The sequence below is a fragment of the Taudactylus pleione genome, unplaced genomic scaffold (genome assembly GCF_031769625.1).
Source record: "Taudactylus pleione unplaced genomic scaffold, aTauple2 ptg000174l, whole genome shotgun sequence".
Classification (NCBI taxonomy): Eukaryota; Metazoa; Chordata; class Amphibia; order Anura; family Myobatrachidae; genus Taudactylus; species Taudactylus pleione.
In genome coordinates this window covers 2,215,606-2,242,500 of record NW_028284576.1, presented here as the reverse complement: position 1 = coordinate 2,242,500, position 26,895 = coordinate 2,215,606, and the positions used below count along the sequence as shown (strand labels likewise).

Below are 26,895 nucleotides of genomic sequence, written 5' to 3'. Positions count from 1 at the left end.
AAGATTAGTGTCGTAAAAGGAAGGAAGCTGAAAGCTTCTGCAGCTAAGCTGATTAATATGAACATCTTTCCTCTAATGTTTTCCATATGTTTGTGATAAAGACCATATTATGCATCGAGAAGATGGACAGAGGACCTCTAGGATGGGACCTTGTTATCACCGGCATTCACGCGTTCCTCGTCTGCTGTTTCATCTTCTTGTTTGAGATGAAATGTCTAGTGCGGGTTTTAGACGTTGATGTTATTAGAGTTTGCTATGATTAATTGTTCTTTCTGCCACATTAATTGTGTGAGCTGTGAAGTCATCAGACTTTTCCCGGGCTACACAAGCCCACAAGGCATTACAGGACGCACCCGTTTCTGAGCTGTTTTCTCATATTCACTATCTGTGTGTGTGACTCAAACATTTGCCAGCTATGGCCTCCATTGGTTATGGGTTAAGTAATTTGCTGATACAGTTTTTCAGCAATTGTGGCAGTGGAACATTTGTCTAGCGTTCCCGCTAGGCTGTTTTAGCGGGGCACGGCGCCCTGCCCTCTTTCTGGAAGGCAAAAAGCGCCCTGCCCTAACAGCCTGCGGGAACTGTCTTCACCCGCGGGTCGCAGTGTCCCGCGGGTGAAGAAATGTGCGGTGACCCGGTCACCGCCGGAGAATAGACGCCGGGCGCATGCACCCGGCATCTATTCTCCCTGTCTGCAGGGCTTGGGGGCTGCCCGGCGTGTCCGTAAGTGCCGGGCACGCCCCCAAGAGTGACGAAAAGGTGACGCGTCTTATAGACACGCCCCCTTTTTGATGACCACGCCCCCTTCTCGGACACGCGCGGCTGCAGCGCGCGCACGAACGTGCCCTCTCTAGCTCTGGCACCCTGCCTCACGCCGGAGCTATAGTGAACACTATTTGTCTATACATTGACCTCTGACCATGAACAAGCAGCTAGTGCAGTAAAACAGTCGTTCTATGCTCTATTGTCCAATAGATAGATGAAAGAAAATAGGATAAGGATTGTAAGGGAACACACATGTAAAAACAACATGAGAAATGCCAAAAATAACAAACTAAGGCCCTGATTCAGAGCCGCTCGCTATTTGCGGTCGTTCGTTCTAAAACAAGGGGTGGCTATTCAAATGAACCGTTCGCTGTTTGCGGTCTGTTCACGCCTCTAGGTCTGAATGAGCGAACAAAACTTGCGTTCGTTTTTTGGAAAAATACGCCCCCTGGCCGCTCGCATCCTACGTCATGTCCGCTATTTATTAGATTAATCGAGTACATCGATCAGGGTATGAACTGCTCGCTATTCTTGGGGTTGGTTTTTGCTACCACAATTTTGCGAGCAGTTCTGGCTATAAAATAACCCAGTGACGTGGTCCATGACGCTGCTGTTTTAAATATGCACACCCATAAAACGCCCGTTTTGACCTTTAAGCACGCCTGCGTTCGGATCTCCACTCCCCGTTTTCAAGCACCTTCCCCTGTTACCACCCACATACGCCTCTTTCTGTCACTCAAATTATCAGGCATTCGCTATTTTGCGAGCACATGAATTTCGTCCGCACTGAGTGGTTCGCGCATGCGTATTACGATCCGTACGCATGCGCAGTTGGGCAAACGAGCAGCCACTTGCGTCCGGCTCTGAATCAGGGCCTAAGAGCAAGATTTATCAAAACTTGTAGAGAGATAAAGTACCAGCCAATTAGCTCCTAACTGTCATTTTTCAAAAACAGCCTGCAAAGTGGCGGCTGATTGGTTGGTATTTTATCTCTCTCCAAGCTGTGATAAATCTCCCCCAAAACTACAAGAGCAATATGCTCGCTAGATATATATGTAGGTGAGTTCCTACAGCAGAGGGGCAATTTGAAGACTCACAATGAAATCTAGGTAAGTCAATGAGTCCAAATAACATTCATTCAAGAGTATTGGGCAGCACAGATGGTGCAATGGTTAGCATTACTGCCTCACAGCACTGTGGTCGTGGGTTCGATTCCCACCACGGCCCTAACTGTGTGGAGTTTGTATATTCTCCCTGTGTTTGCGTGGGTTTCCTCCAGGTACTCCGGTTTCCTCCCACAATTCAAAAATATATACTGGTAGGCTAATGTAAAGCGCTGCGGAATATGTGTGCGCTATATAAATAACAGGTAATAAATAAATAAAATAATGATTTCAATGAAAAGAAAGAATAGTCCTGCTCGCAACGCCAATAGCCTAACTATTAAACCAATAGCTGCTGACAGACATAATTTCAGATGATTGGAGAATGGTCAATGTCGTTTCATTGCATTCGTAATTATATGCAATAATAAGCTACTTGATAAACTGAAGAGCCTTGTGTGGATAGAGATTCAGGGACAGAGTGATGTAAGCTCAGAGAAAGGGCTTCTAGCCATGGGTACCAAAGGGTAAAGATCGGTGGGTACAAAGGACCAGGGCCTGTCTAGGAGGTAATGCAATTCCCAGACAATGGCATGCCATGCCCCCATTCAATGGTGCACAGCATGTGAATATGGCCCCGCTATTCACAACAGGGTATGTAAGGTCTCCCGGGAACCCGTGGAGAACCCCAGGCCTTAGCCCTGAGTCCTCTTATGCAGAATGTATGTGGTAAGCAAAATGTTCAATTTAATACATCACACGGTAAAAGAATGCATGTGGGGTCCTAGAATCTGAAAGCAGCGTATGGACTGAATGGTGATGTATGGGCAACAGTAATGGGGAGTCTTAGTTTCACATTGTGATATCCTGTCCTGTTCTGCCTTTTGGAGTTTGGACCCTTTAATACCGTCCCTGATATATTGGACGATTTGATCGATAATGCCATGGTTATCGTTCATCGTCCGTACTATCGTGTAGTGGATATGCCATCAACGACCAGCAAAGTGCGCTCCTGCTGGGCGAAATAGGAGTGAAATGCCGGTGGCTCAAATCCCGACAACGGATGCCCGACAGGATCAAGATCCCGACAGGGGCAGGTAAGTACCCTAACCTCCCCTGTCCCCCCTCTTACCCTAACCCTCCCTTAGTGGTGCCTAACCCTAACCTCCCCCCTAGTGCCTAACCCTAACCTACCCCCGGGAGTGCCTAACCCTAACCCCCCGTTACCGCTCCCTAAACTTAACCCTCCCAGGAAGGTGCCTAAACCTAACATCTCCCTGGGGGTGCCTGTCCACAACACTCCCCCATAGGGGTGCCTAACCCCCGTTTCCCGAAAACCTAACCCTAACTCCGCTAGACTCCCTAATCCTAAACCTCCGCCCCGCAGCTAACGCTAAGGGCGCCCCGGACTTCCCTTCATTTGGGATGTCTTTGTCGGCGTTCTGGCATTGGGATTATGATAGGCGTCGGTATTGCAGTGCCTAGCATAAATCCCTACCCGGTATTCCGCTGTCAGGAATGTGTCCCATGACTACATCCCGTTGTCGTCATCTTTCATCGCCCAAACCTACCGTCCAACCTGACGATATAGTCAGGTTGTGCAGGTTCGGGGGTGAGAGAGGGTGTTGGCACTGACCGACATATCTGCACAGTATGATTGAACGATACCTATATCGTTATCGTTCATTATATCGTGTAGTGGATACGCCCCTTTACTGACAAGAGTATAGAATGTGCCATCTTCTCAAGGTATATTTAAATATCATTATAACTAAAGCTTGTAATTAATTAACCTTCCTTATTTAAAGTTATTTACAGTAAGTTCATGCAAACTTTTATCTATGCCAGACTCCTAGGAATATCTCCTTGCTGGAGAAAAACATTTATAAAGTGGTAGCAGATGGTGTTTCAGATTATTTCACAATTTGCATAGCAATATGCAAGAACAGGTTTCATTTGTGGAAATATATATATTTCTAATGAATAAAAATAGATGCACGGAGTGTTACCTTTCATGATCCTATGTAGGACAAAAGAGGTAACGTTTTGTTGCAGCACAATCTGGAGTAACTGACATGAATGCAAGTAACATTTGCAAAACATCCTTATTACTTTGTAATTTCCAGCTACGGTATCTCGCCTGTCCTTTGTAAGGGACTTAGGGCCTGATTCAGAGCCGGACGCAACTAGCGCTCGCTCGTCCTGAAAATAGGGGTTGCTATTCAAATGAACCGTTCGCTGTTTGCGGTCTGTTCACGCCTCTAGGTCTGAACGAGCGTACAAAACTTGCGGTCGTTTTTTGGGAAACTACGCCCCCTGTCCGCTCGCATCCTACGTCATGTCCGCTATTTATTAGATTAATCGAGTACATCGAACAGGGTATGAACTGCTCGCTATTCTTGTGGTCGGTTTTTGCTACCACAATTTTGCGAGCAGTTCTGGCTTAAAAAAAACCCAGTGACGTGGTCAATGACGCTGCTGATTTAAATATGCACACCCATAAAACGCCCGTTTTGACCTTTAAGCACGCCTGCGATCGGATCTCCACTCCCCGTTTTCAAGCACCTTCCCCTGTTACCACCCACATACGCCTCATCCTGTCACTCAAATTAGCAGGCATTCGCTATTTTGCGAGCACATGAATTTCGGCCGCACTGACTGGTTCGCGCATGCGTATAACGATCCATACGCATGCGCAGTTGGGCAAACATCGCACGGAGCGAACGAGCTGCCGCTTACGAGTGGCTCTGAATCAGGCCCTTATTTGCATAAGCCACTGGGGCAGCGCTACCTTTTGATGAACCTTTCGAGAATTAAATATTAAATATAAATTCTAGTAAACAAAGGGCGTTAAGCACAAATTTTCCCCATCAAATAGATTTTTTTCTATATTGATTAATACCTGGAATAATTTTTTTTTGCGGATGTCTCCATGTCTGCACCAAATTGTGTCCCCTAATGTATAACAGAGTCGCTGATTGTATATAACGTGTGTCCTATGTAACAGGGGGAGAGCAATTTGTTTTGTGGATAGAAACAGGATAAGGCAAAGAGCACTAAGGGGTCTATTTACTAAGCAGTGTTAGGAGACAGAGTGAAAAGTGATAAGAAAGTGATAAGGTACCAGCCAATCAGCTCCCAACTGTCATTTTTCAAACACAGCCTGTGAGATGACAGTTGGGAGCTGATTAGCTGGCACCTTATCACTTTCTTATCACTTTTCACTCTGTCTCCTAACACTGCTTACTAACTAGACCCCTAAAGGTGAAAACCGCTTTGGTCCGAATCACAGCAGGACACTGGCGGCGTTGTTAGTAAGACTCTCTCAGGCACCTGCTGCGATGTACGATTCTTGTGCTACATTTACTCTATTGCTTTCTCATGTCCTTGTTTTGCATCCTACAAGCAGTAAGTGGTAAAGATTTTGAATTATAAAGAACCGACAGTGTTCACATATCCTTAACGGGTTGGGTAGGGGATGCCGGCGCTCGAATACATCCCTCCTTAACACCCATGCCATGCATAATAGTTTTTTCTATCAGTAAATGCCTTTGTTACATCACCAAAAATGCAAAGGAAAAGGGTTTTCATCTCCTTTACACTGAGCAGTGATGCAGTCATATACAGGACAGGCCAGAATACAGGACAGGCCAGAATACAGGACAGGCCAGAAGAACATCTTAGTGACACTTTATTTTTCCAGTAACTTTTGAGTACTGAACACAGGGCCTAATTCAGTAACGAATAGCAATAGCGATTACTCACGCAGTCTCACTGCGATAGCATGCTAATAATCGCAATGCCATACGCAGCCTAACATAAGGACGCCCACTTTACCATACACACATCCGTAATACTTAGCAAAGACTACAAAACCATCGGTAACATCGAGTACAATCGCACCCTCACGCAGACTTGCACAAGGTCTGACCTCACTCGGGAATTGCTAACCTCGTATGGCGTCGCAGTGGCTAATTTATGCACGCCCCTGTAACGGCGTTCACAGGCACACCTGCGTTACGCCAACCACCCCCCCTTCACCACCCCCAAACAGCACTTCCTGTCAATCACTTTGCAATCGGTCTGCTTAGTCACTGAGATAATATTTATATATTTTTTTTCATATTCGTGTCTATCTATGTGTATATATGTGTGTCTATATACTTATATATGTGTGTATTCATCTATGTGTAATGAATATACATATAACTTGTTTGCATGTATATTTATATGTACGTGTGTGTCTAGATTATATATATATATATATAAAGATCCAGTATATATACATTGGTTGTTATTGGTACAGTAGCTTGGTTCTATAAGAAAATTCATATTGTAGGCTCAGCGGTTCTTTAATATACAAATATATAGCTAAATGTCGCTGTAAGATGTGTTTTCTATCTTTGAGAATTTATTGCTTTCAAATATACACCAATTATTTTGACTAAAAACCATCTCGGGGAAGAGAGCGCTGTGTTCCATCGATTTGATGCGCTGTATAAATACATCTGATCTTGTTTACCGTGAGAAGATGTGAGCTGCTCGAGTGTTGTTGAAGATGTTATGAATTAAGAGGTTTTGCTTAACAAGTGCTTACACCTTCGCAAAGAGCGCCCGGGAACAATACGAGAAGCTTTCCAACATGTGCAACAATATGAACAAGCTTTACGACAACTTGGGAGAATACTTCACCTTCGATCCCAAGGCCCTGAGCGTGGAGGAATTCTTCGGGGATCTCAGCAGCTTCAGATCTCTCTTTTTGGTGAGTAGCATTGTACTGTAACGCCAATCTGTTTGTTTATAAGTGTTGTCAATGTTTTGCGAGCATGGGAATTGCTGTTTTATATCATACACTTGGGCGCGCTCTAAAAGTCAACCAATTCCCTATTTACATAAGATTGGAGCCTATCTACTCACTAAGGAGCTCATTCAGAGCCGCTCACTAGATGCGATCGCTCGCACGATGTGTATGCAAATTGCGTAGGTAGTGCTTTCACACAGCAATGCAGTAACACGCCCAGTATTTCTTACAGAGCGATCACATAGTGTATGCAGACACCCACCAGCCTGTCTTAAGATGCCCACTTGTGCACGTCATGTCCAGGAAGTGTATGTAACCATCGGTACATCGGATGCGATCGCAGTACTTGAGGTTGACCATACCCTGCCGCAAGCACTGCGAGCACTTCAGTGTAAAAGCCAGCCAGGTGACGTGTACTATGATGCTGTCTTATAATTATGCGCACCTCTAAACCGCTATTGAGATGCACAGGCATGCCTGCGTTTGCACCTCCACTCCCCCGTTTTTAATGGCCAGCCCCTGTTACCACCTACAAACGGCTTCCCCTGTCACTCACTCTGCTGGGCTGTCTATGTGCAGCGAGCGAATGCATTGTGATATTTCGCTAAGGTATGCGCACACACACACTGCGATCCATGTACACTGCATACACAATGCACTCACACTGCAAACCATTAGCAGCAGTGAGAGTATGCATCTTAGCGAGCGGGTCTGAATGAGCTCCTAAGCACCAGTGACATCACTGAGGCACGAGGCACGGAGTGACGTCAATACTTTCTGGTCTTCTCACTCACATTGACCCCACCAACAAAATGGCTGTTTCCAGTCTGTGCCGGTGTTGGGGACATGTTAGTAATGCTCAGAACAAATCAGAATTGTTTCCAGGGACTGTCATGTTATGCCGCATAAAAGGGATTAGAAAATTGTCTTCTAAATGTGACACTTGATCGTTAAAGGACTGAGATATAGGGATGAATGGTGGGGTTGCCCGCTGGCCAGCCGATGAAAAATGTATTTTAATAATTGGACCGAAACGCAACAAATAAAGGTAGGGCCGTGTTTTTATTAATGGGAAAGATGGAACCATGTTGGGTAAAGTCTGTGATGTAATGATTGTACAATATGAAATACTAGTCTGAGTCCCCATTGGTTAATATGTTTTAGAAAGTAGTCTGTGCCCTTAAAGCCAGCTTTGGTACATTACCCCGACTGGGTCCAGTACAGGTGCATATGTCTGCTAGATATAAGGAGAGATATATCAAAGCTTCTAAACAGGACAAGTGAAAACATTTCCCATAGCAACCAATACGCTTCCAGCCGTCATTTATCATGTGATCACATTACGATTGTGGGTGGCAACTGCTACATCATTATTAGTCGGGTTACCAATGGGGTGATGTGGTAGTTTATTATACCACCTGGTAGACCAGGAAGACCACTGTTGTCCTGTAGCATAAAGTGGAGTCTTGTTGTATGGGATGAGCTTGGTATTGAGGCCGGGGGTGGTGTAGAATCTGATCGTCCCTGAGATTAAATCTAATATATGGGTGGAGAGAAATGATTAGTACAGGGCAATGCTGTGGAGTAGTAATGGAAGATAGATGGGAATGACGGGAGACTAATAAGTGGAAGAATGTTTTCTGGTTAATAAATAGGATTTTGATGGAGAAAATACAATTAATCTGTTTAATTTGTTGTGTTTTTTTTTTTAAGGGTTTGTTAAAAACTGTGTTTTACTTTGTTTAATGAAGAATTACAGTGTAACAAGTTGTTTTCAGGAGAGCAGAACAAAGTAAAAAAAATTTTTAAATTTTTTATTTATTCCCTGGCAACTTTATTGAAAAAGGCAACATTGGACGCCCTCTACTGATCGCCCCAGGGCAAATGCCCCTCTTTCCTCTATTATTAAAACGGCTGTGGTTACAGACACTGGGGGCGATTCAGACCTGGACTCTAAGCAGCGCACTTTCACAGCCATCAGGGGCCGCGTATGCAAACTCTGAGATCGCATGGCAAGGCATTAAGGACGCCCTCTATGTCTTAGAGAGCGACGGCAGTGAACGCACGCCGGTATAAAGACGCCCACTTTTCTTTCTTAGCATACGTCATCTCCAGGAAGTGTATGATTAATCGGAACCATCGAGAGCCATCGGAGCTGCACGCAGCCCTTGAGGTCGACCCTACCCCGCCGCAAGAACTGCGATCACTGCAGGCTGAAATACAACCAAGTGACGTGTACAATGACGCTTCCATGCTAATTATGCACACCCATAAAAAGCTTGCGCAGACTGGCAACTTTCGGCCATAGCGTGCGTTTGCGGCTTAGCACTGGGTCTGAATCAGGCCCACTGTTCATTATTACTGTCCCCTTTATGTTGTATACATCGTAAAAGCTTTCAGTATATGACAGTAGCCGGGATTGCTAGGTTCAGCTGCTTTATATTCTAATATTTATTCATCCTTTAGTTTTCAGCCACAACATTTCTTTAGTCTGTATACATATTGATCCCATTGATCTCATGCTTTGCTGTTGCGCTGGGCAGCGGCAGGTTGTCTGATCGAGGGCCGGATGCTTTTGTTCCTGAAATAGATACAGTAGAACATTCAAATGTGGCTGAGGCAGTAGAGCAGCCGTAATGTGACGGGGGTAACCTGCGGTGGGAACGCCGGGAAAGAATTAAGCAGCAAAAGTTTTCAGGCCTGCAACATGAAACTTAGATGACAGGTCACAGTTGGGGACCCCGGGTGTATAGTACATATATCGACTTGTCTCAAACAAATAATATTTAATATGAAAAATGAGGCCCGAGGTGCATTCAGTTTAAATGCTATGCAGATCTTCACGTAGTTATTATAATGAATATTCTTTGTACAATGGTGCAGAATTTTTTCGGCACCTTAAACATAACAAATAATAAAATGATAGTGATAATAATATTTAGCCATACCTCCACCACACACAGATAACACTATGATGACACCGGCTTTAATAATTTTTAACCTTCTGACCATTTCGGTGCTGACGGCTGCGCTACATTTGGGGTAGGCCAGTCACTGGGCATGTACTCCCAGATTTACTGCATCTAGTTGGATTCAAGATTTAGACCTCATCCCTTAGAAACTGATGAGCCTCAGAATGGCTTTTGCCAAACAGATCATATTTATGGTGCCGTCTCTTTAAAGCAGTCTCACAGGCTCGGCTTTGATTGGAAGCTTGTTGGTTGAGTTTTGAAGTAAGGCGACTTTTAAATCTAGGTAACACCAATAAGTATACACGCTGTGGAACTGTCTGCATTGTCACCTCCAAAATTGATCCTATGTAGCTTGTTCCCTAAACAAACAGACACACAAGAAATACAAAACAAATTATTTCATTTTTTATTTATCTTCCAGCTAAAACAATGTTACTCTTGCAGCTCGGCTGTTATTTGAGACAAATATCCTGTTCATGTTGCAAAGAACTACAAAACAGAAACATTTAATGCATATTGGGCCTGATTCAGACCCACTCGCGAGTGGCTGTCCGCTCGCAAGTTGGTCGATGTTATGCACTGAGCATGCGCACGACGGAGGGAGCTCCGTCGTGCGCATGCGCCAGACGCGACGAGCGAAGGAAAGTCCTTCGCTCGTTGTGTCCGATCAAAGGGGGCGTGCTGTCAATGTTGATTGACAGCACGCCCCCTTTGGTGGGCGTGCCGGGGGCGTGCCTCCCTGACAGGGGCGTTCCCACGGGAACGCCTCCCGTCAGAAGCCGGCCCACTGACATCACTAGTGATGTCAGTGGGAGTGATTTTGGCTCTGATAGAGCCAAAATCACTCCGGAGCTTGCGGTTGAAAACCTCAACCGCAGGCTCCGGCTCGCAATTTCGATGGTCGCGATGGTCTCGACCATCGCGGCCATCAAAAAGCACGCTCGTATAGCCTGTGGGTGGTGACCCACAGCTATACGAGCGTCCAGGAGGACGCTCCATGAAAATGGAGCCCTGCCCTCATTCAGAGCGTGCGCTCTGCTCAGAGCGTGCGCTCTGAATGAGGGCCATAATCACTGAACCAAAGTAGCTATTAGTTGTTGAGCAGAGCGCAATAAATATTATCTTGCATTTTCCACTTTGTATTGTCCAAGTTGGGGCATTATAGGTTGCTGGTGCTTTCTCGTCTTCCAGAGACTTTGGACCTGATTCAGCAAGGATCGCAACCGCGATTACGCACACAATCAGCCGATTGTTGCGTTCTGCGAATGCATTGCAGTGCACGTGCGCAAATCAACCAATCAATCTGGACTGTGATCGCAGTGACTACGCAGACCCATCGCAGAGTCATTGACGAGAAGTGGCATTTGGGGGCGGTGACGGGGAGGGGCGGGGGTTGTAGAAATCCAGGCGTGCCAGTGCGTGTGAACGGCGTTGCATGGGCATGCATAAATTATCCACTGCGATGCCATACACAGCTTGATTACTCATAGCGTGCGACGAGGTTAGCAATTCCTGAGTAATGTCAGAGCTTGTGGAAGTGTGCTCGATGCTGCAATAGTACTCCATTGTACCGATGGTTTTGCAGTCTTGCTAAACATTACGCATGTGTGTAAGGTAAAGTGGGTGTCCTTATGTAGTGCTGCGGCTGCCTAGCGATCGCAGTGGATTAGCATATATTCGCAGTGAGACTGCATGCGTAATCGCTATTGCATTCGCAGTTGCGATTCTTGCTTAATCAGGCCCTTTGTCATCAATCTTCTGACACGTTCCTTGCAAATTAACTTGCAGCGTCAATACACAGTAATGTTGATAAATCTGAATATATAAATCATCTTGGAGCACAGGAGAGTATTGAGAAGATCCCGTAAATGTTAGATTCGGTTCATTTGTACAGTATTTTGGTCGGGTACGGTTGCTAAACCTGTATATCACTGCAGCACATAGAGTAGTCAGAAGCAAGAGTTTTCTGGAACTATCAGCATTTTTTGTGCTCAAGGATAAAGAACAGCGCAAGGGTTTGCTTTCATATTTCTTGAAAGTTACTAGAAAAGGGAAACAACTGGCACTAGGTCCGTCTGGCGAGGCTGCTGATAATTTGTGGTTGACTCACAAGCCCCTGGCGATGAAACTGTAATTCTGGGCATTTGAGAAGTATTTTAGCTGCATGCAATAGGTCAAAGTTATGAAAGAATGTTCTAACTATTGAGGCTTGGAGTATCTATTGCACAATGTCCTTAATCAAGATCCTCGTAGGTATCTGCGGTGATTTCTAACCTAGTGGTACATTTATTTTCACATGTTATATACTATATTACTTTCTGAGGAGTTTATCTTTTTAAGAAATACTCCTCCATTACAGACTCGCTTCATGAAACTCGCACACATTGCGGCAATGCACACACGCAAGAAATGCGAGATTGAAGTAGAACTGGCGATTTGTGGGACTCATGGTGAGGTTACGCGACTTTTCTACATAAAGTGACGTGTATGAAAAAGGAGGGGAATCATACTGGACCCCAGAAAAAGTGGTAACTAAGATAGCAAAACCATATATATGTCAGTGGCCATAAAGAAAATACTGGAGGTTCGTAAAAGGTGTAAAATTACACAGTTTAGATTTTTTATTAAAATAGGAAATATCATAGGCAACAACTGTGTTACAGCAAATTTAAGTCTTTACAATATTTCTTGGTAAAGAAAAATGTGTTTAATGTGATTTATCAGTGTTTTTTTATACAAGTTTTAAAAAGTCAGGAAAAAAAACACTTAGGGCCTGATTCAGACCCACTCGCGAGCGGCTGTCCGCTCGCAAGTGGGTCGATGGTGTGCACTGAGCATGCGCACGATGGAGGGAGCTCCGTCGTGCGCATGCGCGAGACGCGACGAGCGAAGGACTTTCCTTCGCTCGTTGTGTCTGATCAAAGGGGGCGTGCTGTCAATGTTGATTGACAGCACGCCCCCTTTGGTGGGCGTGTCGGGGGCGTGCCTCCCAGATGGGGGCGTTCCCAAGGGAACGCCTACCGTCAGAAGCCGGCCCACTGACATCACTAGTGATGTCAGTGGGAGTGATTTTGGCTCTGATAGAGCCAAAATCACTCCAGGGCTTGTGGTCGAAAAACCCGACCACAGGCTTCTGGTTGCACTGGCGATGGTCGCGATGGTCAAGACCATCGCGACCATCATCCTGCACGCTCGTATGTGCTGTGGGTGGTGACCCACAGCTATACGAGCGTCCAGGAGGACGCTCCATTTTTATGGAGGACGGCCCTCATTCAGAGCGAGCGCTCTGCTCAGAGCGTCCGGCTCTGAATGAGGGCCTTAGCTCCTATCTGAAAGTTCTAAAATTCCTGTCTCATCTATTTATCATCTCTACATACATGTCCCATCTATTTATCATCTCTATGTACATGTCCCATCTATTTATCATCTCTATGTACATGTCCCATCTATTCATCATCTCTACATAAAAGTCCCGCATGATTTCCACTTCTGCATTCATGTTCTGCGTAATTTACACCTCCTCATACTGTCCCTCATCATTTACACCTCCACATACCTGTCCTACATCATTTACACCTCCACATACCTGTCCTACATCATTTACACCTCACATACCTGTCCTACATCATTTACACCTCCACATACCTGTCCCACATCACTTACACCTCCACATACCTGTCCCACATCATTTACACCTCCACATACCTGTCCCACATCACTTACACCTCCTCATACTGTCCCACATCATTTACACATCCACATACCTGTCCTACATCATTTACACCTCACCACACCTCTCCCTCATCATTTACACCTCCCACATACCTGTCCCACATCATTTATACTTCCACCTATCTGTCCCACATCATTTACACCTCCACCTATCTGTCCCTCATCATTTACACCTCCACATACCTGTCCCACATCATTTACACCTCCTCATACTTTTCCTACATCATTTACACCTCACCACACCTCTCCCTCATCATTTACACCTCCCACATACCTGTCCCACATCATTTACACCTCCACCTATCTGTCCCACATCATTTACACCTCCACCGATCTGTCCACATCATTTACACCTCCACCTATCTGTCCCACGTCATTTACACCTCCACCTATCTGTCCCACATCATTTACACCTCCACCTATCTGTCCCACATCATTTACACCTCCACCTATCTGTCCCACATCATTTACACCTCCACCTATCTGTCCCTCACCATTTACACCTCCACATACCTGTCCCTCATCATTCACACCTCATCATTTACATCATTTACACCTCACCACACCTCTCCCTCATCATTTACACCTCCACATACCTGTCCCTCATCATTTACACCTCCACATACCTGTCCCTCATCATTTACACCTCCATATACCTGTCCTACATCATTTACACCTTCTCATACTTGTCCAACATCATTTACACCTTCATATACCTGTCCCCCATCATTTACACCTCCACATACCTGTCCCACATCATTTACACCTCCCCATACCTGTCCTACATCATTTACACCTTCATATACCTGTCTTACCACACTTAAGCCATTATTAACCTTTTTAGATAAATTCACCTGAAAACTGACATGTCTTTATTGGCCAATTTATACTTTTTAAACCCATCCAAGTGAATGATTATTTATTGGGAAGAGTGTACCAGCGGTTCTGCATGGTGTCCCGACAACCTGAGAATAAAGACTGTCCCTACCTTTTCACCTGCACTATGGAGTGCGCGCAAAAGAATGTGAATTTGTTAGGAAAATGCAATACGAGTTTGAGGGGGAGGAGCTGCTACAGAGCATGTATCCAGAGGAATGAGAATTGTCCAGCCTGTAAGTGTCAACGGAACGCGCTGTACCGCCTACTAAATAATGAACCACTCACCCACTACGGAAGGTTGGTGGCATACTCTCATTTATAGGAATATTGATAAGCAGAGATTACCAGAGGAGGTACAGAGATGGCCACAGCAGTGACAGCTGATCTCTCTGCGTCCAGAGATGTCATGGGGTGATGAGTGTCATCGCTGGGGGAGATGAGTGTCATCGCTGGGGGAGATGAGTGTCATCGCTGGGGGAGATGAGTGTCATCGCTGGGGGTGATGAGTGTCATCGCTGGGGGTGATGAGTGTCATCGCTGGGGGTGATGAGTGTCATCATTGGGGGTGATGAGTGTCATCGTTGGGGGCGATGAGTGTCATCGCTGGGGGCGATGAGTGTCATCGCTGGGGGCGATGAGTGTCATCGTTGGGGGCGATGATTGTCATCGTTGGGGGCGATGATTGTCATCGTTGGGGGCGATGAGTGTCATCGTTGGGGGCGATGAGTGTCATCGTTGGGGGCGATGAGTGTCATCGTTGGGGGCGATGAGTGTCATCGTTGGGGGCGATGAGTGTCATCGCTGGGGGCGATGAGTGTCATCGTTGGGGGCGATGAGTGTCATCGTTGGGGGCGATGAGTGTCATCGTTGGGGGCGATGAGTGTCATCGTTGGGGGTGATGAGTGTCATCGCTGGGGGTGATGAGTGTCATCGCTGGGGGTGATGAGTCATCATTGATGTGATGACACGCTTTGGCCCCACTTTGTAATCTTGCTTAAAGAAGATTACTGGGACCTGATCTAAACTGCAGCTCCCTCTAATTGCCATCCACGGAGTGATATATTTCTAATGCCTAAAGGAAAGCGTCTCCCATTGCAACCAATCAGCTGATAGATATCATGTGTCAAGTAGATGCCGATAGGTTGCTACTGGATCCCTTCCACTTGTGCTCTTTTGGAGCATTGATACATATCCCCATATGACGCACAACTTCCCAATAGCATTCAATTTAGTCATTTCCAAATGTCACGCAAATGTATAACTTTCTGCCACCACACCTGTGGACAGCCAGTGATCAGCTTCTCAATAGCACTTCAATAGTTATATTCCAAAAACCACTATAAGGAATTATTTTTCCCACAGCGCACCAGTTGATTGATTAGGAGCTCAAAGGAAACGTTGGCTTTATTGGGCTTGTCTATTTTCATTTATGCCATTGTGTATTTACATTTGCCGAAAATATTTGGCACCCTGTTAGTGCTCATACACAAACAAAATAATTGAAAGCAAAGCCTGGAGTGCTATGCAATTAAAAAGAGCCCCCTAGAACCGCATTACATTGTGCCCTTGTGTATGGCACGGGCCTATTAGCTTACATTATATTTTCGTAAAGTGCATTTAACAGTCTTGACGAGCTTGCGTGAGGCATTGTACAGAATTGTCATTGTACAGTGCTTAATAAATGAGACATTATGTTGAACAAGAGCCTGTTATTCCTGGCTGCTGCCCAGGACAAAGGCGAGAATTTGTGCCCAGTGCCCGCTCCCTGGGCGGACTTGCTCAATCTCCGGACCAAAAAGTTAATCCAACAACAGGGGGAACACAGAGAGAATAGTAAATGAAAGTAGCTTCATACAAATAATCCATCAGGAAAATGCTTAGATGCAGATGAAACATCCAAAGTACAAAATTAATCTTTAAACACAACAATTTCACTATGTTTATTTATGCGTTTTCATCTCAACTTACAATTGAGGCACGTCGGGAAAATATGACATCTGCTCCGACGGGATTCCAGCCGACTTCAGAAGCTGTTAGGATGAGAGTCGATGTTTCCTCTTGTTGCGTGAAGATTCAAAACAATCAATGTCAGGCCGAGAACTAAGTTCTGTTCTTCTGATCAAGCCTGTTTTGGAGAGTGCGAAATCGGGAACCGTCCCAGTGGAACCTACTGTGCTTCCTCTTCACATACAATCCTTCAGCAAAATGCTCCTGATAAATAAATTATTGTTGCACTATTACAAAGCAGCGGGAGGAAGCATAGAAAAACGTATTGTGGCCTGTGATCTAGCCTTTCTTAGTTGCTTTGTGTGCAAGTAGAAATATCGATTAGCTACCTATCCTTCAAACCGCGCTACATGGGACTTGAGCTTCATCTTCCATTCTGTGTAGGTCAGTACCCATGCAGACGCTAATCGATGCTCGCAGTTAAAGATTGGATGGAGTGTGCTCCTGCGCTATTTCCAGGTTGCTCCTTTAGTGAAGCATCAGCCCTTTACTAAGATGGCTGCCGGCAGTGCTGCATACTGTATATAAGGGCAGACCTTAATATATCTTGCATAAAACGCTATCCTACATAACCAGACAGACCACTGTATGCTTTGCTTCATCTCCGCCATCTGCTGGTGTTACTGTGAGTACGGCTGTACACCGGGGCTACGTTTAAGAAGCCGGCGGCCACAATCCCAACTGCCGGCTTCCCGAATCCTCTATCCCGCCTAGGGTTAAATGACAGGCGTCTAAAATCTAGACGCCTGTCATTTTCCCAACGCCGGGAGACAGGCACCCGGCATCTCGATCGAAGGGATGCCGGGCGCCGGAGTGGGGGGAGGGTTAGGTTTAGGGCACCCGGGAGAGAATTAGGGTTAGGCACCCCCCTGGAGGGTTAGGGTTAGGCTAGGGGGAGGGAGGGTTAGGGTTAGGCACCCTCTGGGAGGGTTAGGGTTAGGCTAGGGGGAGGGCCGGTTAGGGTTAGGCACCCCCGGGGGGGACTTAGGGTTAGGCACCCCCCCCCAGGGGACTTAGGTTTAGGCAGCAGGGAAGGGAGGGTTAGGGTTAGGCACTTAGAGGGGGGAGGTTAGGGTTAGGCACTTGGGGGGGAGGTTAGGGTTAGGGGGATTGGTTAGGTTATTTTATACTTACCTTAGGGACGATCAGGATTTCCAGTGCTGTCTGGCTTCCGCTGCCGGACTCTGCTCTTTTGTCGGGCTGTTGCAACCGGGAATCGAACTGCCGGTCATGTGGCAGCCGGGATCCCATACCGAATGCATTTGAAGGCCCCATAGCAAAAGTTTGTAAGTGCCCCTATGTGCCACCCAACGAAGAAAAATGCAAATAACACATGTAACTTTGACAAGGAAGATGGGCCCCCAAAGCTTTGGGCCTCATAGCAGCTGTTCCCCTTGCATCTATGGTAGTTAGGCCCATGCAAAACTGTGCACTGCAATAAGCCCCTAACGTCTGATGCCGCTGGTGTTTCCTATTGCTCACCTTGTGTATACCACAGAATAGTACACACACATCAATACAAAGAAGTGCGTCACTATGGAATAATGGATAAACGATGCAATCTGCCGGACTTTGAACATGGAGTGACTGTTGGCGATTGCAACATTGAACATCGGAGAGAGCATTAGCATAATGGCTGCACTAGTGAATAGTTTGAGGACAGCAGTTGTTACAGTGGGGATGCGGTCAGGATGCTGGTGAACACTGGACGTCAATATATCAATGCCAGAATGCCAACACTGCCATCCCAAAGACATCAAGATACCGACATCGGCATCCCGATGGCGAGTATGCGGGTTAAGGTTAGGTCAGGGATGGCGGGGTTAGGTTTAGGTACCATCGAGGGGAGGTTAGGGTTAGATACCTGGGAGAGGGAGTTAGGCACAACCGGGGGGAAGTTAAGCATCCTCAGGGTAGGGTTAGGTTTAGGGTGCAGGAAGGGGGGTTAGGGTTAGGTACCACCGGGGGAGGGTTAGGGGGTAGAGTGGGAGAGTTAGGCTACTTACCAGCCCCTGTCGGGATTGTGAACATTGGGATGCCGCTGCCGGTCTTATGACCGCCGGCATCCAGACCACCAGTCAATAGTATGTATCCTGTTAACGTGTACACAGAGTGAACCAGTAGGCAAACACAGTGTCTGTGGTCATAAGTGGCTACTGGAGGCCCTAGCGATATGGAGTCATAATAATTAGGCCACCCTGTGTGTGTGTATGTATGTATGTATGTATATATATATGTGTGTGTGTATATATATATATATATAAATATATATATATATACATGTGTGTATAAATATGTGTGTGTGTATATATATATATGTGTGTATATGTGTAATATATATATATATATATGTGTGCGTGTGTGTATATATATATATATATATATGTGTGTGTGTATATATATATATATATATATATATATATATACATGCACATTACACTTTTTTTTTCATTCCAATTTCAGTTGTGCTTCATATTAGTGATGTGCAGGCTCGGATAGGTTCGAGTTTGCACGCCGAGTTCGGATTTTCCCCTCCAAAAATCGGGTCTCAGAAAGAGGCAAAACGTCATCTTTCATGGACAAACATCATCTTCCATGGACTTTTCTCCATGGAAGATGATGTTTGTCCATGAAAGATGACATTTTGCCTCTTTCTGAGACCCGATTTCTGGAGGGAAAAATCCGACCTCGGCGTGCAAACTCGAACCTATCCGAGCCTGCACATCACTAATTCATATACAGTCACATTACAACTAATGCTGGGTACACACTGGCCGATATATTGGCCGTTCAACTAAACAGCCGATATATCGTGGGCGCCACGGCAGTTGTGTACCAGCGATATGTCTGTGAACGACAATAGTTCACAAACATATCGTGTTGTCTATGCAGAACAGACGATGGCCAATACATCTGCAGATATATCGGCTCATCGTGATGTGTGTACGGGTGGTCAACCGTCTGCCCGTACACTTGCAGCAGAGGCCACCGGTGACGGACATCACAACTGGGCGGCACATGTAAATGTCCGCTCCGTTGTGACGTCAGGCACGACACATCGGGCCGACAATAGGTAAGTGTGTATGCACCTACCAATCGTCAGATAGGATGGCGGATCAGCCTTATGGCCAATCCATCGTACTATTGTGCACCCAGCTTAAGAAGCATTTTTGACAAAAAAAAAGACACCCGACGCTAGCAAAATAACATGGGACATGGCGGCTACTCATGCCAGGCAAGTCGTGCTGCGTGTCGTATTAAGGATAGATGTATGAAGACACCTGGCATGGTGTAGTGTAGGAATTGTACTGTATTGTCCCATGCTCTGGTGGTCATAAGTAGTACTGCAGATGTTTTTCCCTTCTTGGATTCCTTTGGATAATGCTAATTGGCTTGAGAGGATTTTTCCCTCTGCGTTGGTTTCCAGCTGGATATCTGTATCTTGTACTTCTCCTGCTAGAAATGAAACGTTAGGTTCAGTACCTGTGTGTCAAAATTATTATAGTGAGAAAAACTATTTCGTTTTACTACAAGTGATGGCAATTATTTCCCTGAGTAGCCTTCATCTCACATTGTCAATGTGGATTTCTGTTCTAAAATAATGGGTGTCCTATTTATAGCACCCCTGTGACACTCAATAGGATGGCAATCCATTACCGATGAACCCCGGGAGATAAAGGAAATTTATATATTGGACAGTTTAATAAGATAGAGCGCACACACTTGACGGTCATTATTTCCAAAATCTAAAAGAGGCGGCAGATGAAGTACAAGATCTAAAAAAAAATGCATCATCTTATAAGACCCACTATGTACAGTAACAGTTGATGCAAGATCTCAATTCCTGACTGAGAGACATCATAATGACGCGTTTCACTCCATATTTCAAATGCTGTGTGTAATTACTCCATATTTAAAATAACTTAAAAAATAAAGAAGATGGCCCACTGGTTTTTTAATTGCTTGAGTTGCTTTTAAAGTTCAGATAGCAAAGTTTTACACAAATGTCTAAAGTGCTCAAAACTAATGTTCTCTTATTGCAATATATTATACTAGCATACTAGACCAGGATATAAAGCAGAAAAGTGGTTTTGCTGAACAAATGTAACCACCAGTATTTCAACTTATAGTTAATTATATGTAATAAACGTATAATTGAATTTGTTATATTCTATAAACGGAGCTTTAATGTTCATTCATTTATTGAGGAAGAACCTGCACTTTTCTGTCAGTGACCATTTCACCTGCCAGCCCATCCCCAACATCTCAAGGCTTAGATGGGAGCCAACTGCCAGCCCATCAGCAACAACTCAAGGCTTAGATGGCAACCAAATGCCAGCCCATCACCAACAACTCAAGGCTTAGATGGCAGCCAACTGCCAACCCATCAGCAACAACTCAAGGCTTAGATGGCAGCCAACTGCCAACCCATCACCAACAACACAAGGCTTAAATGGCAGCCAACTGCCAACCCATCACCAAAAACTCAAAGCTTAGATCGGGGCCAAATGACAGCCCATCATCAACAACTCAAAGCATCCAAAGTTCCCTGCCAATGACAAACAATTGGGCCCACCAGGACCAGTAGTTTTGCTAACCTCAGTAGGGTGGGATCAGTCATCACTCCTCTCCAGGGACTCACTGCTCATTGGGTACTTCTGGCAAATGCCTTAAGGCCTGGCCAAGGACCTCCATCTCCCAGCACCCAGCACTGTGCTCGGCCGGTGTGCTGCAAGGCTACACCCCTGCGATTCGCAACATGCCCCGTAATGCATGGCCGTGCCTCTGTCACACATGTCCATGCCTCTTTTTTGTGTAATCATGAGTAGGAATGGATTATGGGCATCACTAAATGCCCAGGACGATTGGTGCCTCTAGTATGTCCCTGCTCCTCACTTTTAATGCTATTCCAATGTCTGTTTGGCTGTAAATTTAGTTGATGAGACAAATAGTTTCACCTTTTGAGAGACCACATGTATGTTTCCCAGCTCTGCTGTGTTGCAGCTTATGGTTTGAGAAATCTATTTTAGTATTGTTTATTGCTGGTAGTTAAATAACATTAAGTTTTGTGTGTGATAAATTCAATCTGAAAACTGCCGCAAATCGTCAAATAACCTACAAAATGATTCTGTCATTTTTATTTGTTTTCTAATTATGACTTATTTCTACAAACCGTATATTACACTTCAGCTTTTCCAGTAATATTGTGTAATTATTTGTTCCAGATAGCTAGGTATCTGTATATTGATGTATAAAGGTTAGCCCACATCTTCGGAGTATTAGTTGTTATTACTAAAAATGATGGCGAGATGCAATTGCAGCAGATACAGTATGTTACTCCTATGGTTGTATGTGATAATGCTGGCACAGTGGTTATTACTGAGCAGTCCCGGTTTTTTCAAGTAGTTGGTTCAAACTAACATGTCCCCCCTTACTTGCCTTTAGTTGTGAACGTCAGTGCCATTCTGCAGCATCGCTCCTCAGATCAGATCAGACACTCCCTGTCTGACCTTCCACAATGCACTGCATTTTAGGACCCCATTTAGCAACAGGCAGGCATGTCAAACTCAAAATACCAACTGGGACGAATATTCAAGGTCTTACGAGTGTGTGGACCGCAACAAAAAAAAAAAAGTGTTATATGCCATTTTGAAAGGTTTTTTATTAATAAAAACTAGGGATGTGCAGGCTCGGATAGGTTCGAGTTTGCACGCCGAGTTCGGATTTGTCCCTCCAAAAAAACGGGACTCAGAAAGAGGCAAAACGTCAGCTTGCATGGGCAAACATCATCATTCCTGGACTTTTGTCCAGGAATGATGATGTTTGTCCATACAAGATGACGTTTTGCCTCTTTCTGAGTCCTGTTTTTTGGAGGGAAAAATCCGAACTCGGCGTGCAAACTCGAACCTATCCAAGCCTGCACACCCCTAATAAAAACCAATGCAGTACCCCCTGTAGTAGTGCCCCTTATGCAATTCTACCCTGTATTACAGCCCCTTTTGTAATGCCCTCTGAATTTGTGCCCAGTATGCAGTGCCCAAGTAATGCTCCTTATGTTGTGCCCTCCGTAATGTCCTTAGTAGTGCCCCTTATGCAGAGCCCCCAGTAATGCCCCTTATGTTATGCCCCCAGTAATGTCCCTTATGCTGTGCCCTCTCCTAGTATAGAACATACCCCACTCACGTCTATCTTACTTACCTCTCTTCACGCTGGCCGCTGGGCACCGCTCCCGCATAGACGCCTGCCGCTCACTGGATCTAACTGGATCCAACAAGGCAGGCCTCTCACATAGCGGGTGACGCGCACCGGTGGACTGCATCTCTCAGAACGCTGGCCTCTGAAGCGATCAGAGGCTTCTCTGATCGCTTCAGAGACCAGCGTTCCAGCATAAATATTATGTGGTCCAGTCACTCCTGCCGTGAGAGCTGAGCTCCGATCGCAGCAGGGGTGACTGGGCTGCATAATATATGTATTTGGGCCCACATGGTTGGGCCACATAAATAGCTTCTTTGGGCTGCGAGTTTGACATCCCTGCTTTACAGTGACAGCTCTCCCCCCACTCATCACAACCAGCCAACCCCTCTCAAGCGCATGCAGAAAAATATTTGACACACACAAATAAATACACCAGTCGGCCTCTTTAGGCCACTGGATGCCGCAGCACCTGGATGACAGTGTCGCAACACCCCAGGGAGCCGCGCGCACAGTTTGGGAACCATGTGCTAGCATGTTGGGCTCCTCATTCACCAGGTTACTAGGTTGTGTGTTCTCTCCCCCCTGGCAGTTCCCCCAGTTGCGCCATCCTTCAGCTGATCCCTGGCTCCTTGTCTAGCTGCTTTTCCACCCCCCCCCTCCCTCCTTAGAACTCCCGCAGCCTGACCAAAGAAGCAACCATCGGTCGCAGTGCTGGGATCGGTAGTGCAGCAGGGAGAGGTGTCTGACACCTTCTTCTTCATTTGCAACAGAGATGGACGGATTTGCACAGACGTTTGTGTGCCGCTCTGCAAATCCGTACATCTCTGAATCAGGCCCTCAGCTAGTTTCCACTATATCTTTCCCCAGTGTTGGCATTGTTACACTAATGGGTATGTAATGCCTACCGTTGGGATGCCTCCTGTCACAATACCGACAGCGGCATCCCAATGGTGGGTATCCCGATAGGGGTCGGGTAAGTATACTTACCCTCCCACCTTCTCTCCCTAACCCTCCCTTCTTGTAGCTTAACCCTAACCCTCCCTGTTAGTGTCTAAACCTAACCCTCCCCCCTTAGTGCCTAACCCTCCCCCATTAGTGCCTAACCCTAACCCTCCCCTCCAGTGGTGCCTAACCCTCCCCCCTAGTGCCTAACCCTACCCCCCCAGTGGTGCCTAACCCTCCCCCCTTAGTGCCTAACCTTACCCCCCCCAGTGGTGCCTAACTCTAACCCCCCCAAAACCTAACTTTAACTCCTCTACACTGCCTAAACCTAACCCACCCCCCCCACGACCAAAAGTAATGGCATCCCGGACAGTGGTGTAACTATAAATTTTGCTCCTCCATGCCAAAAAAGTTTCAGGCGCCCCCCCCCCGCCCAACTCCCCCCCCCGCCCAAAGATCAAACATACCCAAAGACGATGTTTAAGCTTTGTGGTTACATGATACAGCAACGTGCTTTATACATTATGACACACTAAGTAATGCCACTTATAACACAGTGTGCCACACTACACTGGAATGCCCCTTACAACACATTATGCCACACAGCAATGACCCTTACACATGCCATACAATAATGCCACGTATGACATATAATGATAAACAGTACAGCCCTTAAAACAAATTTATGCCATGCTGTAATGCCCCTATTTCACATTATGCCACACTGTAATGCCACATACAACACATTATGCCATGCAGTAATGCCACATACAACACATTATGCCACACAGTAATGCCCCTTACACATTATGCCACACAGTAATGCTCCTAATAGCACATTGTGCACACAGTAATGCCAAATGCACATTATGCCAAACAGTAATGCCCATTACATCCAACCCTGACAGATCTACTTCACCAACCCTCCTCTCTGCTCCTGCCAGTCTGTCACCTCAGCTCAAGACAGGTTGCACAGTTTTTATGTCCATGTAGAACCAGATTATTGGGAACATAGTTTATAACCTGTAAACTGTGTATCAAGTTAGTGCCCCTTATACAGTGCCCCCTGTTGTTGTGTCCCAAAATGCAATGCCCCCTATACTAGTGCCCCTTATGCAATGCCCCCTGTAATAGTGCCCTTTATGCAATGTCCCCTGTAGTAGTGTCCATTATGCAGGACCCCCTGTAGTTGTGCCAATTAAAGTAGTGCCCCCTGTAGTTGTGCCCATATGCAGTGCCCCTTCAAGTAGTGCCCCCTGTAGTTGTGCCCCTTCTAGTAGTGCCCCCTGTAGTTGTGCCCATTTTAGTAGTGCCCCCTGTAGTTGTGCCCAGTAGTTGCCCCCTGTAGTTGCCCTCAGTAGTGAGCCCCCTGTGGTTGCCCCCAGTAGTGAGCCCCCTGTGGTTGCCCCTAGTAGTGAGCCCCCTGTAGTTTCCCCCTGTAGTTGTCCCCAGTAGTTTCCCCCTGTAGTTGTCCCCAGTAGTGAGCCCCCTGTGGTTGCCCCTAGTAGTGAGCCCCCTGTAGTTGCCCCCAGTAGTTTCACCCTGTAGTTGCCCCGAGTAGTGAGCCCCCTGTAGTTGCACCTAGTTGATCCCAATAGTGAACCCCCTGTAGTTGCTCCCATTAGTGAGCCCCCTGTAGTTGCTCCCAGTAGTGAGCCCCCCTGTAGTTGCCCCCAGTAGTTTCCCCCTGTAGTTGCCCCCAGTAGTGAGCCCCCTGTGGTTGCCCCTAGTAGTGAGCCCCCTGTAGTTGCCCCCAGTAGTTTCCCCCTGTAGTTGCCCCGAGTAGTGAGCCCCCTGTAGTTGCACCTAGTTGATCCCAATAGTGAGCCCCCTGTAGTGAGCCCCCTGTAGTTGCTCCCAGTAGTGAGCCCCCCTGTAGTTGCTCCCCAGTAGTGAGCCCCCCTGTAGTTGCTCCCAGTAGTGAGCCCCCCTGTAGTTGCCCCCAGTAGTGAGCCCCCTGTAGTTGCCCCCAGTAGTGAGCCCCCTGTAGTTGCCACCTGTAGTTTGCACCCTGTAGTTGCCCCCTGTAGTTGCTCTCCCCCCCCGGTCGTTGGATGCAAGCGGACGTTCTGAAACAGGGCGGCCGCTTGCATCCTGAACAGCCGCCTCCATGTCGGTCGTTAGGCTGTGGGTTAACACCCACAGTTCTAGCGACTGGCATGGGTGATGGTCGCGATGGTCAAGACCATCGCGACCATCGGGCTTGCGACGAGACCCTAAAGTAGGGTCTCATCAACCTTAAGCCCCAGGGAGCTTCCTGCTCTGTTTGAGCAGGAAGCTCCCCACTGACATCACTGATAATGTCAGTGGGGCCGCCCCCAAACGGCAAGTGTTCCGACAGGAACGCCTCCGTTTGGCCGGGCACGCCCCCGGCCCGCTCAGCACACGGAGCGAGCTGTAACTCAACATCAACAGCTCGCCCCGTCTGCTACGAGACCCCTAACGACGGATCACCCGTCGTTAGCCGGGTCTCGCGCATGCGCATGACGGAGCCGGCTCCGTCGTACGCATGCGCACTGGAGCAACATCGACCCGGTTGTGAGCTCGTAGAGCTAACGACTGGGTCTGAATAAGCTCCTAAGTCCCCTGTCGGGATTTAGACAGACAGCATTGAGGCCGTCGGTCTCATAACTCGATCCCTTGTTACCCACGTGAGTGTAATGTATGTAAGTGACTTTGCACCCTGACCTCATGGTTTGTCCATTCTGGGGTTTGTTCGTCCGAGCATCCTCCTGTTAGGTGACACTTACACTAAACTCCGTCACATACATCTAACAACAATACAATGATATTAAAACGTTTCCTTGAGTGGAACTTAAGCATCAACTTGTATTTTTAACAGCTCAGGCCCTTAGGGATCAGCCCCCTCCCCCCCCCCCTATATTATACCTGCCCGGCTGCTCCCGGCGCCACTTACAGTGTGCTCACCGGTTATGTGCGCGCGGTATGATCTCCGCTTTACTGTCTGCCAAATTAATAATTCACCTGTTGAGGTGTTGAGCTGTCAGCCTGTGCACCGAGCAATGTCAGAGCCTTACACATACAAAAAACAGGATGCTGTACTGAGCAATGGCTGCAATACGCCAGACACTCACCCAGGTCATGTCAGCTTTCATTGTATCATAATGCAGAGAGCAAAGACTCCTCAGATGGAAGTAATATAACGGGAAGGAGAACACTTCCCGGACACCACGTTGCTGGTTCTGCTGCACTGAACAGAAGTTACAGTAGCTCACATTTGTCACGTCGGTGTTACTGGCAAAACTGCATAAAACGTGGCGATTTGTTTTCATGTTTTAGCGCTGGTTATGTTTCCTTAAAGGTAAACTTCCTGCTACATTTTATTCCCACTGATTTACACCGTACAGCCTGTGGACCCCAATGGCACGCAAATAGGCAAATTTGTCATCTTTATATTAGAGATATGCTGTTTGGTTCTCCAGAAATCTGAATGCACCCGAATTTCGTAAATCTGGGTCGCGGTTCTGATCTCCTGAGG

General features: G+C 46.5%; 1 protein-coding gene across 3 annotated transcripts in view; it reads left to right on the top strand.

Annotated features, from left to right (window-relative positions):
- DIAPH2 (diaphanous related formin 2) overlaps nucleotides 1-26,895 on the top strand; it is a 1,301,891-nt gene that overhangs the window by 992,140 nt on the left and 282,856 nt on the right. For all 3 annotated transcript variants that reach the window (XM_088475573.1, XM_088475574.1, XM_088475575.1), the window contains one exon: nucleotides 6,467-6,630. In XM_088475573.1, coding sequence (XP_088331699.1) covers nucleotides 6,467-6,630 — 164 coding nt within the window. The remainder of the gene's footprint in view (nucleotides 1-6,466; nucleotides 6,631-26,895) is intronic.